Consider the following 12,903-nt stretch of genomic DNA (forward strand, 5'->3'; position numbering starts at 1 on the left):
AAACAGGGTTATGTCGGTTTTCATAACGCATGCATGCATGCGTACCTCTGTTCATTTCCGTAAAATTAAGCAACAAATGTTTGCAATTTGCAAACTTCTGCGTTAAGTATTAATTTCGACGATTAATTTTCTATATTGTGAATGTTACCCTTAAAATACGTAGCTTTAAACATTTACGTTAATTTTCGATTGTTAATTGTAGGTATTAATTTTGAGGTTGTGAATGCTACTTAACTCGTACGTATCCGTATCGTTTCCGTAAATTTACTTCGCTGTTTACAATAAACCAAAGATCATACTACAAGTAGTATGATATTTGACCGTACGTAACTTTGAAACATTTTCAACCTTTGCGACTATGCGCAAGACTTACATATCGCTTACATATACGTACGTAAAAATTACGTTCATTGTAAACACCTTCGTATGTTTCTATACAGTTCAACTTTACGAAATTTTTACGTTTTATGTATTTCTTACGTATACGTTCATTGTAAACGCACACTTAGAGGCTAGGTATAGTCGGAAAGAAATGGGGTTCAGAGAAAGTTTTTCAGGAAAGAACGAATCGTTAGAACCGTTTAACGGAAGCTTATTCAAACGATGCAATAAAAGAATTGTTTTCCCAGTATTGGTATTCAAATATTAAATGTGACTGAATTCCGCTAACGTTATCGAAAAACCAGGCGATACGCCACTGATTGGTTCAATGGTGCTTGCATTTTAAATATTTGGCGCCAACCAAAATATTGACCGTTCACCGTTGATAAGGCCATTAGGCCATCAACAGTAAAATGTGGCCTTGTTTTTCTGTACCACGATCGTTCGTCTCCAACATTCGACCAAACAACCTTTACGTTGCGCACTTGAAGATCATTTTCTCCTACCAAACGTTTCAGTTCTAGCTTTGCTATCAGGCGTTTAAAATCTTGAAATAATGGAAGATCAACTCGATACAAACCATGACAGCGACACGTATCCTACAAGTTTAACCGATCCCCAAAATGTGAAAGAACTATATCAATACGTAAGATACCATCTTTTACTATCTTATTTATCTGCTTGTTTGCTTAGACCCAAAATCTGCTCGACAGCATTCAGACAAAACTGCAAAACATGTCTGATAAGATAGTATCGGGAATTGACCAGATGGGAAACTGTATCGACGATTTAGAGAGAAACATCGGCGACATCATGACTCAGGCCGGAGTCGAAGAATGCGAAAAGTAATTTAATGTATCGCAATTACAATTAAACTATTGCCACTTCTTGGTGTATTTTTTTATCATTTTCGGCGACGATTTCTCCGTTAGTGTAGAATCTTCGCTGTCCGACGAGATCTCCAAGGTTTCCTCACTTCGAGAAATTCGCAAGTCGGTAGGAATTCCCGGATTCTTCTTGGGCACAGTTGTGCTTAAGGACTGTGAAGATTTAAATGGCGATAGCGCCTTTTTAAATTCCTAAAATCGGTTGTTAAAAAACTGTAGGGTAAGGGAGTCGTATATTACAGCTCCTTTGATTTCGACGAGCTCTTCAAAAGCTTGCAAATCGGAATTTTCATCAATGTCATTCACGTCGTTGTAAGCCTTTGTGAGTTGTTGCAGGGCTTTGGAGTGATAGCCAATTTCTGTGAGGATCAAATCTAGTAGGATCCCTTTGAGGTCGTGCAGCTTTTGTTTTTCGAGGGTGATAATTTTATCCTCTACGCTGTCCACAGTTTTCATTACCTCCTTTTGTGCTCTGATTAATTCACTTTCGGCTTGGTGCTGTAAAGATAAGGTCAAAGGGATTACGGATTGCAACTACTATTATATATACAATTGTCTGACGGTTTGATTTCTTCTCTCGAACTCTTTTGCACTGTTTCCGCTTTGCCATCTCCCTCTCTTGCGCGCTGAAGATCTGCTTGACATCCTCCTTTGCGTTCTTGCAGATATTCTCGTACTTAGAAAATTCCTGGATGACTTTTAAGTCAATATTTTGGGCACGTGCATTGCCATAGCCACTGATGTTAGTAAAAGTCATTGACAAATTTGTCAAGCCTTCAGATAACGACTTGCTAATATCTTCATTTTCGGCTATAGACAATAATGTTTCCGAAATAGTATCACCTTTGTCACGAACTCGAGCAATTTTGCGTGAATACTGTCCAAACGTGTGACACAGTTCGGCAAAGTTACGCTCTGTGGCTAAAATCCGATCCAACACGTATTTTGTGTCATATTCGCTACAAAATTCCAGGTGGGCACCAAATTTTCTTTGTAATATATTTACCTGTTATTTCGTGTTCTTAAAGAGCTTAGCATTTTTTGACAACCAAAATGCAATACAAACAAAGGGTGAAGGTTGTAAAAATCAATAGCATGTCTTACTTAATATATTATAAAAATACGGAATACACGCATGCAATTAACATATCAATATAAAAATACTTATTAATCGCAATTATTTTATATAGACAATATTTACAATGGTAACAAAATTATTCAACAACAGCGAATGAATGACCAGTACAAGCTGCGGCATACTTAACTTTATGTTGGACAAAAATCTGTTTGGGTTTCAACACATTCTTAGTATTACCAGTTCCACAATTACCGTGTTCATTCCACCCCCAACAGAAAAGCTGACCATCAGTGTTAAGCGCAAGATTGTGCTCTGAGCCTAAGCTGAGCAGATTCACGTTTTTCAAATGCTTTAATTTTTGCGGTTTGTGGCTGTCCTCTCCTTCCATACCCAACTGACCATAAGAATTTCGACCCCACAAGTAAATTTCCCCCTCATTCGTTAGGGCGGCGCTGTGCGTCCAACCGGCATGCACCTCTTTCAGGGAGCTATCGATAAGTATCGACGACGGAACCAAAGCGGTGGGGACATCCGTACTTAGCCCGACTTGTCCGTATTTGTTATCACCCCAACTTAACACTGTACCATCAGTCTTTAACGCTAAGGTATGGTGCTGACCACACGCAATCGATTTAACATCATCTACCTCAGGAACCTTGGATATACTAAGATAGTTGTTGTCGTTATAATTATTTCCTAACCCTAACTGGCCTTTACTACCGGTACCCGCGACTAACAAACCGTTTTCTTTTGTTATCACAGCTATGTGTCTTAACCCGCAGCTGATCTCTTGAAAGCCGGTCGCCAGCTTCTGCGAGACCTGTAGACGAGACGGTATACCGGTGCACGTGATACTTTTACCTAAGCCTAACTGTGTGTAAGCGTTATTACCCCACACAAACAACTTTCCGCATTCTGAAACAGCTGCACTGAAATCCCATCCGCATGATATTTGTACAATTTTAAATTCCTTCAAAATATCAATTAACTCGAACTTTAAAGTTTCTTCCGAGCATCCCAGTTGACCTTTACTATTTAAACCGCAGCTATATACATGTCCGTTATTATCTAATATTAAAGTATGACCAGAACCACCGGTAATTTGTACAATATTTTGCGCCTTGAGATCAGTATTAGATAGATTTACTTCTTTCGGTTCGATTTCTTGTTCCGACTTTACACCTAATCCAAGCTGGCCTGAACTATTAGCACCCTGTATAAAACTGTGTGATGAAATGGATTGATTTATGGAAGCAAGCGACTCACCCAAGAATACAGCGTCATTCTGGAGATTAATTAACAGAGGTACAGAACTTCACACAATTTTTTATGTAATTTCTTAACACGCGTTTCCGCCGTTTCTAGTAGGTTAGAATTAAAATGTCGCAGTCGCTGTATGATTACTGTAAATCGCCATTACACATCCGGTAATCAAGCTTCTGTGCCTACTGCACCAACAAACTAATCAATAGAGGCAGGGAACAGGGATGTGTCTCCAACAGAGACTCTTGGAAATTTCAGATCCAAAAATTATACCTTTTATTATTAAGGTACCTTTACACTATCATACTTCTCATGTGATTTGTCATATGATCAGTAACAAGCATTTAGATTTGTGTTTAACACTATACTATTTTTGGCTGACATAAGACAAATCATAAGGAAATAATATGGAAATAATACGTAAATCGTGGAATAGGGATGTTTCTATTTCTGCATGACAAATGACATGACTTATTTTAAATATCCAAGTGATCCCGCCCTTTTATGGTTACTTTTCGCATTTTGCTGTTGTACTTATCTGAAAAAGCTGAATACTTGAGTAAACCAGAAAACTTTTGATTATATCATTGATTATAGGTGTGTATAATCAATGATTATAGGTATATTAGTTACTAATGAAACAATAAATTACATAAACAATAAATCGAGCAATAAATATTTACGAGTATATTGGTATTTGGTTGTCTGGTTTTAGTGGTGTTTGCAGACACACATTGTCAAATAGTGTCTTGATTGGTAATGAACCCTTCAAATGTTTGGGGCAATCTTTCAAATAAGGGTACACTCATCCTTAATGTCGACCAAGGAGACGACTCTGTTTGCTTTGTTAATGAAACGCATAACGGGGAAATTATTTTTAAAATAATTGTTAAACTTTTTTAGTTAAAAATGTACTATGATTTTTGAGGCACTTTAGAAGTTCACCTATATGTGATTTTTTTGAGTTCTAAGTTAGCCTGAAGGTACTTTTTTGTTGAATACTTATTGTGATAATTAGCGATTTATTTTAATACAGAAGTTAACCGCACAAAATTGCTTATTTGCCAATTTATTTAAAATTTTGCGGGATCCCGCAAATACCGGGTTCCCGCGGGATTAACATCTAACGATCCCGCAAATACCGGGATTGAGATTTTGCTGCGGGATTGCATTCCCTAGGTGTAACTTTTGAATTAGTAGCCCAATCTTGGAACTGTTTGAAATTATGGATTCTACAGGCCACATTCTATTAGAAAAATTTTTTCCGGGTCATCTGAAACAATTTTTTTTTCGGGGCAAAAAAAAGGCAGTGTATAACCTTCCTTTTTTCCAAAAATCGACTGCACCAAAATTTCTCGGGAAAACACTTTTTCTTATTAATTTTGGTGCTTAGAATCCAAAACAATTCGTACTTTTTCGATCAGACTTCTCAATCAAAAGTTATAGACTAGAAACCAATTTTGAAAGAAAATTCAAAGGGCTGTAACTTTTGAACTAGTAGCCCAATCTTGGAACTTGGAACATTTTAATTTAGAGGAGTTATATAGGTTTCGTAACTTCTTGTATTAAAGTCATATGAAAAACCTGTCAAGTGTAAAGTAAAACATTAAAACTCATACGAAAAATATGTTGGTAGTAAATATCATATAACATATCATATAAAAAAATCATGTGAGATATATTATAGTGTAAAGGTACCTTAACGGTTTCCGATTCCGAAGACCGAATGTTTTCAGTTCTAAGGAAGTTACACTATGAAAGAAAGGGGACTGATAATATCCTATCAAGGGCAATGCTGCGCGTTGAAGCCTGGGGCGGCCATATTTTCGGAGCCAAAGTTTGTTTAATTTTTAATTTTCGTGATTATGCGATCCTTAAGTATCGAAATGTGCGATTAAAAACATTATTGGACAATGGTACATTGTAGTGCACGGAAGTAATAGCCAAAAAACACACGAAAGTATATCGTTTCACAGGTATAAATTTGAGGTTAGTTTTCGGTGAAATAACAAACAAATGTGGGCTTCACTTTACGATCATTGTGATCACTCCTCACTTTCCTTCTCTAAGGAAGAGATAACAAATTCATCAAGTTCCAAAAATGAGCATTATTAATACTTTCGATTCACGGTTCCTATGTTTCGCACGATGCAAATCGCATTCACGCATAAACAGGGTTAAAACTTAAACCATTATTAATTATAAAAAGGTTTGTGTCAACAAAACCAAACCTATGCAAATTTGGTAGCTAATTAACCTCCAACTACTTATTTTAATATGGTTTTCTCCATTTGTCTTTAGGATTCTTTAGTATTTTCTCAAAATTCTTTTAAAAAAATGTATCATTGTCTAGAAAAACTCCCCCAATGTGTTTGCGAAGTAAATGTCATAATTTCTTTAAAATTTTCATTCTCTGGTCTTACAAATTTCGTCCATATTTTCTTATATTGCTCATTTCTTCGCCCTCAAAATTATTACTCTTAATTTTCTACATTTATTTATGCTCTCTTTAAGAAGAAAGTGAAAAAAAATATAACTCAAGCTACTGCGAAAGTTTTGTGAACATTGTAATGATTGTAGATTGGACCCTGTATTTAAGAGACGGATATAGAGACACGTTCATAATTAAAAATATAAACATAACCACGAAAAGTTTACCAAACAAACATAACCTAGCAATTTTTAAAATCAAGAAAATAGCTCAAAACGAAAAAGTACAATGTCTGAAAGTGAAATAAAACTAGATTTAGTCGTAATAAAAAAGGATTTAACTGCCGGCATTCGTGAATGTTCCCAGAGGGGTCTATATCACAGCGCAAAGTGGCTGTCCGAAATAAACTTCTCCATTGCCCACATCAAGCTGCCTTTAGAGACCAGCAGTGTAGTGACCGAATTGGAAAGCGAATCTTATCTACTAGCCAAATCATACTTTGACTTAAAGGAGTACGATAGATGCGCCTTTTTTACAGAGACTTGCGTCGAACCTAAGCCCCGATTTCTGCACTTGTATTCCCAGTACCTTTCGATCGAGAAAAAGAAGTTAGACAATATGACCGACACTAATTGCCCTCCGGATCCTACCAAAAATAACGCACTGCGAATGCTGTGCACGTCTTTGAAAGAAGATCAGTTCGTGAACAAGCTGGATGGTTATTGTCTTTACTTGTACGGTATAATTTTGAAGAAATTAGACTTGAACTCTTTGGCGATGGACATATTTGTGGATGCAATTAACGAGGAACCACTGCATTGGGGTGCGTGGCAGGAATTGGCCCTTTTAGTTCCAGATAAGAGCACCTTGTTGTCGTTACGTCTTCCAAATCACTGGATGAAGCATTTTTTTCTGGCGCACGTTTATTTAGAGCAATTGAATAACGAGGAGGCTTTAGATATTTATTATGATTTACATTCGCAAGGTTTCGACAAAAGCACGTACATTATGGCACAAATGGCTATCGCGTACCACAACCGTAGAGAGTTAGATAAAGCAATTTTGATGTTTAAAGAATTACTGCATCTAGATCCTTATCGATTAGACAATTTGGATACCTACTCGAATTTACTGTACGTGAAAGAGATGAAGACGGAACTGGCAAACTTGGCTCACACCGCAGTTAATATTGATAAATATCGTGTGGAGACCTGTTGTGTAATAGGTGAGTTTTTCCTTTAGGTTTGTGAGTCGAAAATGTGCTTGTAGGTAATTATTACAGTTTACGCTCAGAGCATTCCAAGGCGGTGCTGTACTTTCAACGAGCTTTAAAGCTAAATCCGCAATATCTCTCTGCGTGGACATTAATGGGACATGAATTTATGGAGATGAAAAATACCAATGCCGCAATTCAGAGTTATCGACAGGCTATAGGTATATTTATGGTAGTAGTAGTATAGTATCAATTTAATAACGTAAAATCACAAATTGGTGTTGTGGCAAAATGACCTCAAATTAACCATTTTGATCGGTTTTATTGTTTTAGAGGTAAATCGACGAGATTATCGCGCTTGGTACGGTTTAGGTCAGACGTATGAGATTTTGAAAATGCCATTTTATTGTATTTATTACTATAAACAAGCGCAACAATTGCGACCTAACGATAGCAGAATGATTCTTGCATTGGGCGAGACATACGAAAAGTTGGATAAACACGAAAATGCCCTTAAGTGCTATTACAAAGCGTGCAACGTGGGAGACGTCGAGGGAATGGCTCTGGTTAAACTGGCAAAGTGAGTATCCGAGTTCAGCGATCTGATTAGGTCAAACAAATGATTTGCAGGTTGTACGATAAATTGAATGAAGTTGATAATGCGGCTGCTGCTTATACGGAGTTTTGCTTTAAGGAAGAGGATCAGAGAGCGGGAGGATACGATGGGGAAAATGAATTTTATAATGCATTTCAGTATTTGGCAAATTATCATTTGAAACGTGGTCAATTAGAGGATGCCTACGCATATGCATATAAATGCATTGAACACGATGAGGTTTGCGCAGTTCGGCTTTCAGTTACTGATTAATTTGTTTTGCAGACCAAGGAACAAGGGAAGTCTCTATTGAAGGCCATAGCCACAAAACGAGCCGAGCAGGAGGGATTCAATGCAAAATCGTCAGATCAGTCAAAAGCTAACGTTACAGATATCACTAATGACGGTAATGGAAGTGCAATGGAAATGGTTTTTTCACCATTAAATAATTAAATCATCATTTTTTTGTGTTTTTCTTGTTGACCTTTAAGTCAAGTGTTATATGACCGACTTTGTGGTTCAATGGTAGATCCTTGGGCTATAAATCCGGAGGTCGGGTGTTCGAATCTGGGTTGAGGTGAATTTTACCTTAGACCAGTTTCCAGCATTCGCCGGCTACTCCAAATTAGGTTTTCCTGCAGCAAAGATCATACTACACTAGATAGACAGCGCTGTATAAATTTTAGACTCTCATAATTCGTCCCGCCACATAAGTCGACTNTTAAGGACGGCATACTATTCATGAGAACCAATAGAGGTCGCCACTGACAAATTGCATTGTAAAATTATATCAAACTTTGAGAATGACTCCTGGGCTTATACAATCATTTTTTAGCTTGGTTTTTGAAAATATAAATTCTAGATACATTACTCTAGAGCGACTGTATAAAGGTTTTACTAAAAAGACAGTAATTACTACAATATTGCTAAAATAAGAGGGCACATTTTATATTTTATTTTAAGCAATTGTTGAATTTTAAAGTACAGTCGCTGTAAAACTGTCCCTCCTCTTTCAATATTGAAAGTTTTGTCATTTAAAACCCAATATTGCGCCCAGGAGTCATTCTCAAAGATTTCATTTTTAAAAAATTACATCAATCACAATGGCGGCAAGCAGCAGTAGTGCAGCTATTTATTTCTAGATGTCGCTAAGGTACAACTTAACTTGGCGCGCGTCTGTAAAAATATTATAAAGGAACTGCTGCATCCGATTCAGTGGCGTACAGTGGCGTACGTAGAAATTTATTCTGGGGGGGGGGGGGGGGGGATTAAACAAGTACGTGGCATACACAGTCACCCAGTGCGTACTAGAAGGGGGAGGGGGGTAAGAAATAGAAATTGGGTTGCAGGTTGCTGATGCTGGTAGTCATTTATCTATTTATTATTGTACAGGCGAAAAAGATTAGATTAGAACGGTATTTTATTTCTTACTGCCGATAGGCCCCATTATTGCTTTTGCTTTAATTAGTCAACGAAAACTTTGAATAATAGGTATATTTATGGGCAAAAAACCAATTTCGACAAAAAATTCAAAGGGCTGTAACTTTTGATCTAGTAGCCCGATCTTGGAACTGTTTGAAATTATGGATTCTACAGGCCACATTCTATAAGAAAATATTTTTTTCCGGTCGATCTGATTACCTTCCTTTTTTACCAAAAATCGACTGCACCAAAATTTCTCGGGAAAAAACTTTTTCTTATTAATTTGGGTGCATAGAATCCAAAACGATTCGTACTTTTTCGATTAGACGTCTCAATCAAAAGTTATGGGCAATCAAAAGTTGTGGGCAAAAAAATTCCTGTTTTTAAAATTTAAAATTCTTATTTTCGTCATTTCGTGAAAGGCAGGACGCAGGTACCTCACCTCAGTAGCAGTACTCAGTACCTGATACCTATTTGTTATTTTGGGCATCAATGTAGCGAATTGCCGATCGATGACGAATAGCCAAATCGTTGACTGCCAACACTGATCACTCACTGATTAGTGAATACTGAATACTACAGAATATTTAGGTTTTAGTGACTTTAACCAAAACCAAAATTGCTCTCTATATATACCTATATATATTATTGCCTTTATTTTAAAGTGGGCGGAGCGGATAGCGGAGTATTACCTAAATACCTAATAGCTATGATAATAACTCAATAATTCTTCTGGGGGGGATATCCCCTTCGCCCCCCCCCCCCCCGTAAATACGCCACTGATCCGATTATGATGTCATTGACTACAATGTTTGTCTAAAGACGAGTACATAAACGCGACCTATGCCAACATTCCTTTCTCGTTTACTAAGATAAAATGACATTTGTGATTTGAATGTGCGTGGCCGACCCTCCGGAAAAGAAGACAGGTAGTTAAAACCGTTTGGAAATTTTACACGATTGTGTAACGCTGCCCTTATGATCCTATGTCTATCCTACGAGTTACGACGTAAAAATCACAGGGGTGCAAAAATGCATTTATTATCTTCGTTGGCGCAGAGACCAGATATACTGTCCAAATTCTCCGGGTATGCTCAGGGGTAGAGATCATGGGGGCGGGGGTGAATTTTCAGTAAAAAAATATTAATTGCCCCGAATAACGATTTTTTCGGCACGGTTAATTTTTTACTTCACTGCGCCCTCGTAGCGCCGCCCCTGGGCATCCTCTCTCAATTTCGAGGGCAGAGATGGACTCTACGCCCCCGATAACCCCCAAGTAGGATTTCTCCAGCTTTTCAAATAAGGAGCGATCAAAAAAGGATTGACAATCGAGTCGCCCATAATAAATCATTTTGAGATTTAAATATTTTTAGAAAGTATTTAAGATACTTTCAATGTATTTAATTCATTCAAAAAGGTTTAAATCTAATTTTGTTAATTTAAATCACGTATAAAGATTTAAATAATGTAATGATGTAATGATTTAAATCTTTTCCGATGATTTAATCGTTTTGTGACAAAAGGTTTGTAAAGGATTTAAATTCAATAAAACTGATTGGTCTGATGATCTTGCTCGAAACCCTTAACATCATTCATCAATATACCTACCATTTCTACCGTATTTTATTGTTATTATTTATTAAATTAAAATATGTACTTATTTTTTTGCGAAAGAAATTTTAAAAAATCAAGACATCGTCAATCTCAGTATACTCGATTTTGTAATAAATACATATAAACGTCTACCGAAATAAAACCCGGGTTAATTAGCTTAGTCAGGTTGAAACAAATCAAGAGAATTTGTTAGTATGTATTAATTAAATAGTCTCTAAAAGATTTAAACCACTCGGAAACGATTTAAATCTTTTCGAAAGTATTTAAATATTTTTAAAAGATGTAAATCATATTTTTAAGTTCAAAATCAAAGATAGTTTTCATGAAGATTTAAATCTTAAATCAAAAATCATTTTCCGTAAAAAGATTTAAGATCAAATTATTTAAATCGAAAAAAATATTTAAATCATAAAAAAGATTCTTATTACAAGTGACAGCTCTGGCGACCTCTGATATTTAATAGCTGAATCATTGTTGCCTCATTTCATAACTGGTTCAATTTTTTAATTCGTATGCCGTCCTTAAGACCTTCTGCAGAGGCACCTCTAAAAAGCATTACTCTGTGTTGAGGGCCCAGAACAAGAGAGGGATAATAAATAAATATGAAGTCAACTATAACATTGGAGGTTCCTGGTTCGGATCTAGGCCAGTGTATGAATTATTTCGAGGTGGGGCTGATCTTTATTAGAAGCCAGCTTGGCAAAACAGCAACAATTTAACTTAGAACTTCTTTTCTTTTAATCTAGGTCGCCCACCTCCTCCAACCTCATCCAGCACCCCGCTCCTACTTCTCTCTGTCATTTGCATCTTTGTACAGTTCCATAACATGTGTTCTATGGCCTTTTTTTCTTCTGCATATTTTACTTACATTTTGTTTCTTTTTCTTGTATCCATTTCTTTTTCCCTCTCTTCATTTCCGCATCAGAAAATATGTTGGTAACCACTCCCTTATTAGATATTTGTAATTACTATCTTATGTTGTGAATGTGTGCATCCAGATCCTCTTTTGCCAGCTCATTTTTCATCTTTCCCTCTACTACTGTTTTTTCAACCTCAGTCCGTCCATATACATTTCTTACGTAATATTTTGCTATTTGTTCTTCCCACATTCCTTTTGCGTTTATCATCGTTGTCAAGCATTCATTTATTAATTTGCTTTTTTTCACTCCTTCACTCTTTCACTTTATGGCGGCGTCCCTACGCTATCCTTATCTTCTCTATTTTTGTCTCCTCCTGTAATTGAGTGTCCTTCTGTTTAGTCCTAAATACACATGTATAATACCTTCCAGTTCATCCCATTCCTCCCACCCCCATATATCTCCATTCCATTTATAACCACCCCTCTCACCATTGTATCAAACAGGTTATTTTCTTGTTCTGAAGTCATTCTTGCCCCCCCCCCCCAAATAGCATCATTTTCGACTTTTCTACCTTTCCGCTCTTTTTTCCAATTCTTTCTCCACCAATCTGTGCAATACATATATGCAGTAGATCGTTCTTCGCCATTTTTTGAAGATCATTTGTGTTTCCTCCATCCTCTTCTCTTTCTAGTCTTTCGTTCAGTGTATCATTGCATAGATTATATACGCGGTCATTAATAATAATAATGACCTGATTAGACCAGATGTACAAAAAAAAAGTCATATAATAAAAAAAAGGTTAAAACGGGGTAGTTCATGAACGGATGAATTCCACTCCTGCTCTTCCACTCAACCGAATTGTAATTCCCCTACAATTTCAATGTCCATCCCTATCTTCCGCTATAATTTCCGTTTAAAATTCTGATAATTTCAGTAGCACTTCTCTCCCTCTTTGTTGCAACTCTTGATCTTGTGTTACCTCTTCCTATCTCTTTCATTCCTGTTTTGGCAATCTCCACCCCCACCCCCTCATTTATAAGCCTTTTTTCTCGCCTTTTTTCCTCCCTTTCACCTACTATATTTTTATTTTATTTTGTAAGACCTCCATGCCTTCTCCGCAGTTGTTGTTATCAGTCTTATTTTCTTTCCCTCCACTTCT

At 36.7% G+C, this 12,903-nt stretch overlaps 4 protein-coding genes across 4 annotated transcripts; 2 read left to right on the plus strand and 2 right to left on the minus strand.

Annotated features, from left to right (window-relative positions):
• Positions 1–885: 885 nt before the first annotated feature.
• On the plus strand, positions 886–1,269 carry LOC116171956 (heat shock factor-binding protein 1-like). Its single transcript, XM_031489020.1, has 2 exons — positions 886–1,027; positions 1,075–1,269. Exons 1-2 carry the CDS (start codon positions 938–940, stop codon positions 1,228–1,230), a joined length of 246 nt encoding a protein of 81 aa, XP_031344880.1. The 5' UTR covers positions 886–937; the 3' UTR covers positions 1,231–1,269.
• LOC116171947 (protein FAM92A) lies at positions 1,240–2,430 on the minus strand. Its single transcript, XM_031489004.1, has 4 exons — positions 2,275–2,430; positions 1,819–2,227; positions 1,509–1,766; positions 1,240–1,460 (listed from the first exon to the last, which is right to left on the minus strand). The coding sequence occupies exons 1-4, from the start codon at positions 2,304–2,306 to the stop codon at positions 1,257–1,259; spliced, it is 903 nt and encodes a 300-aa protein (XP_031344864.1). The 5' UTR covers positions 2,307–2,430; the 3' UTR covers positions 1,240–1,256.
• On the minus strand, positions 2,363–3,782 carry LOC116171944 (X-linked retinitis pigmentosa GTPase regulator-like). Its single transcript, XM_031488999.1, has 2 exons — positions 3,613–3,782; positions 2,363–3,559 (listed from the first exon to the last, which is right to left on the minus strand). The coding sequence occupies exons 1-2, from the start codon at positions 3,628–3,630 to the stop codon at positions 2,483–2,485; spliced, it is 1,095 nt and encodes a 364-aa protein (XP_031344859.1). The 5' UTR covers positions 3,631–3,782; the 3' UTR covers positions 2,363–2,482.
• A 2,448-nt stretch (positions 3,783–6,230) lies between these two features.
• Positions 6,231–8,308, plus strand: LOC116171934 (cell division cycle protein 23 homolog). Its single transcript, XM_031488984.1, has 5 exons — positions 6,231–7,265; positions 7,310–7,474; positions 7,587–7,833; positions 7,884–8,088; positions 8,134–8,308. Exons 1-5 carry the CDS (start codon positions 6,329–6,331, stop codon positions 8,299–8,301), a joined length of 1,722 nt encoding a protein of 573 aa, XP_031344844.1. The 5' UTR covers positions 6,231–6,328; the 3' UTR covers positions 8,302–8,308.
• The last annotated feature ends 4,595 nt before the right edge of the window (positions 8,309–12,903 follow it).

The sequence above is a fragment of the Photinus pyralis genome, unplaced genomic scaffold (genome assembly GCF_008802855.1).
Source record: "Photinus pyralis isolate 1611_PpyrPB1 unplaced genomic scaffold, Ppyr1.3 Ppyr1.4_LG5, whole genome shotgun sequence".
Classification (NCBI taxonomy): domain Eukaryota; kingdom Metazoa; phylum Arthropoda; class Insecta; order Coleoptera; family Lampyridae; genus Photinus; species Photinus pyralis.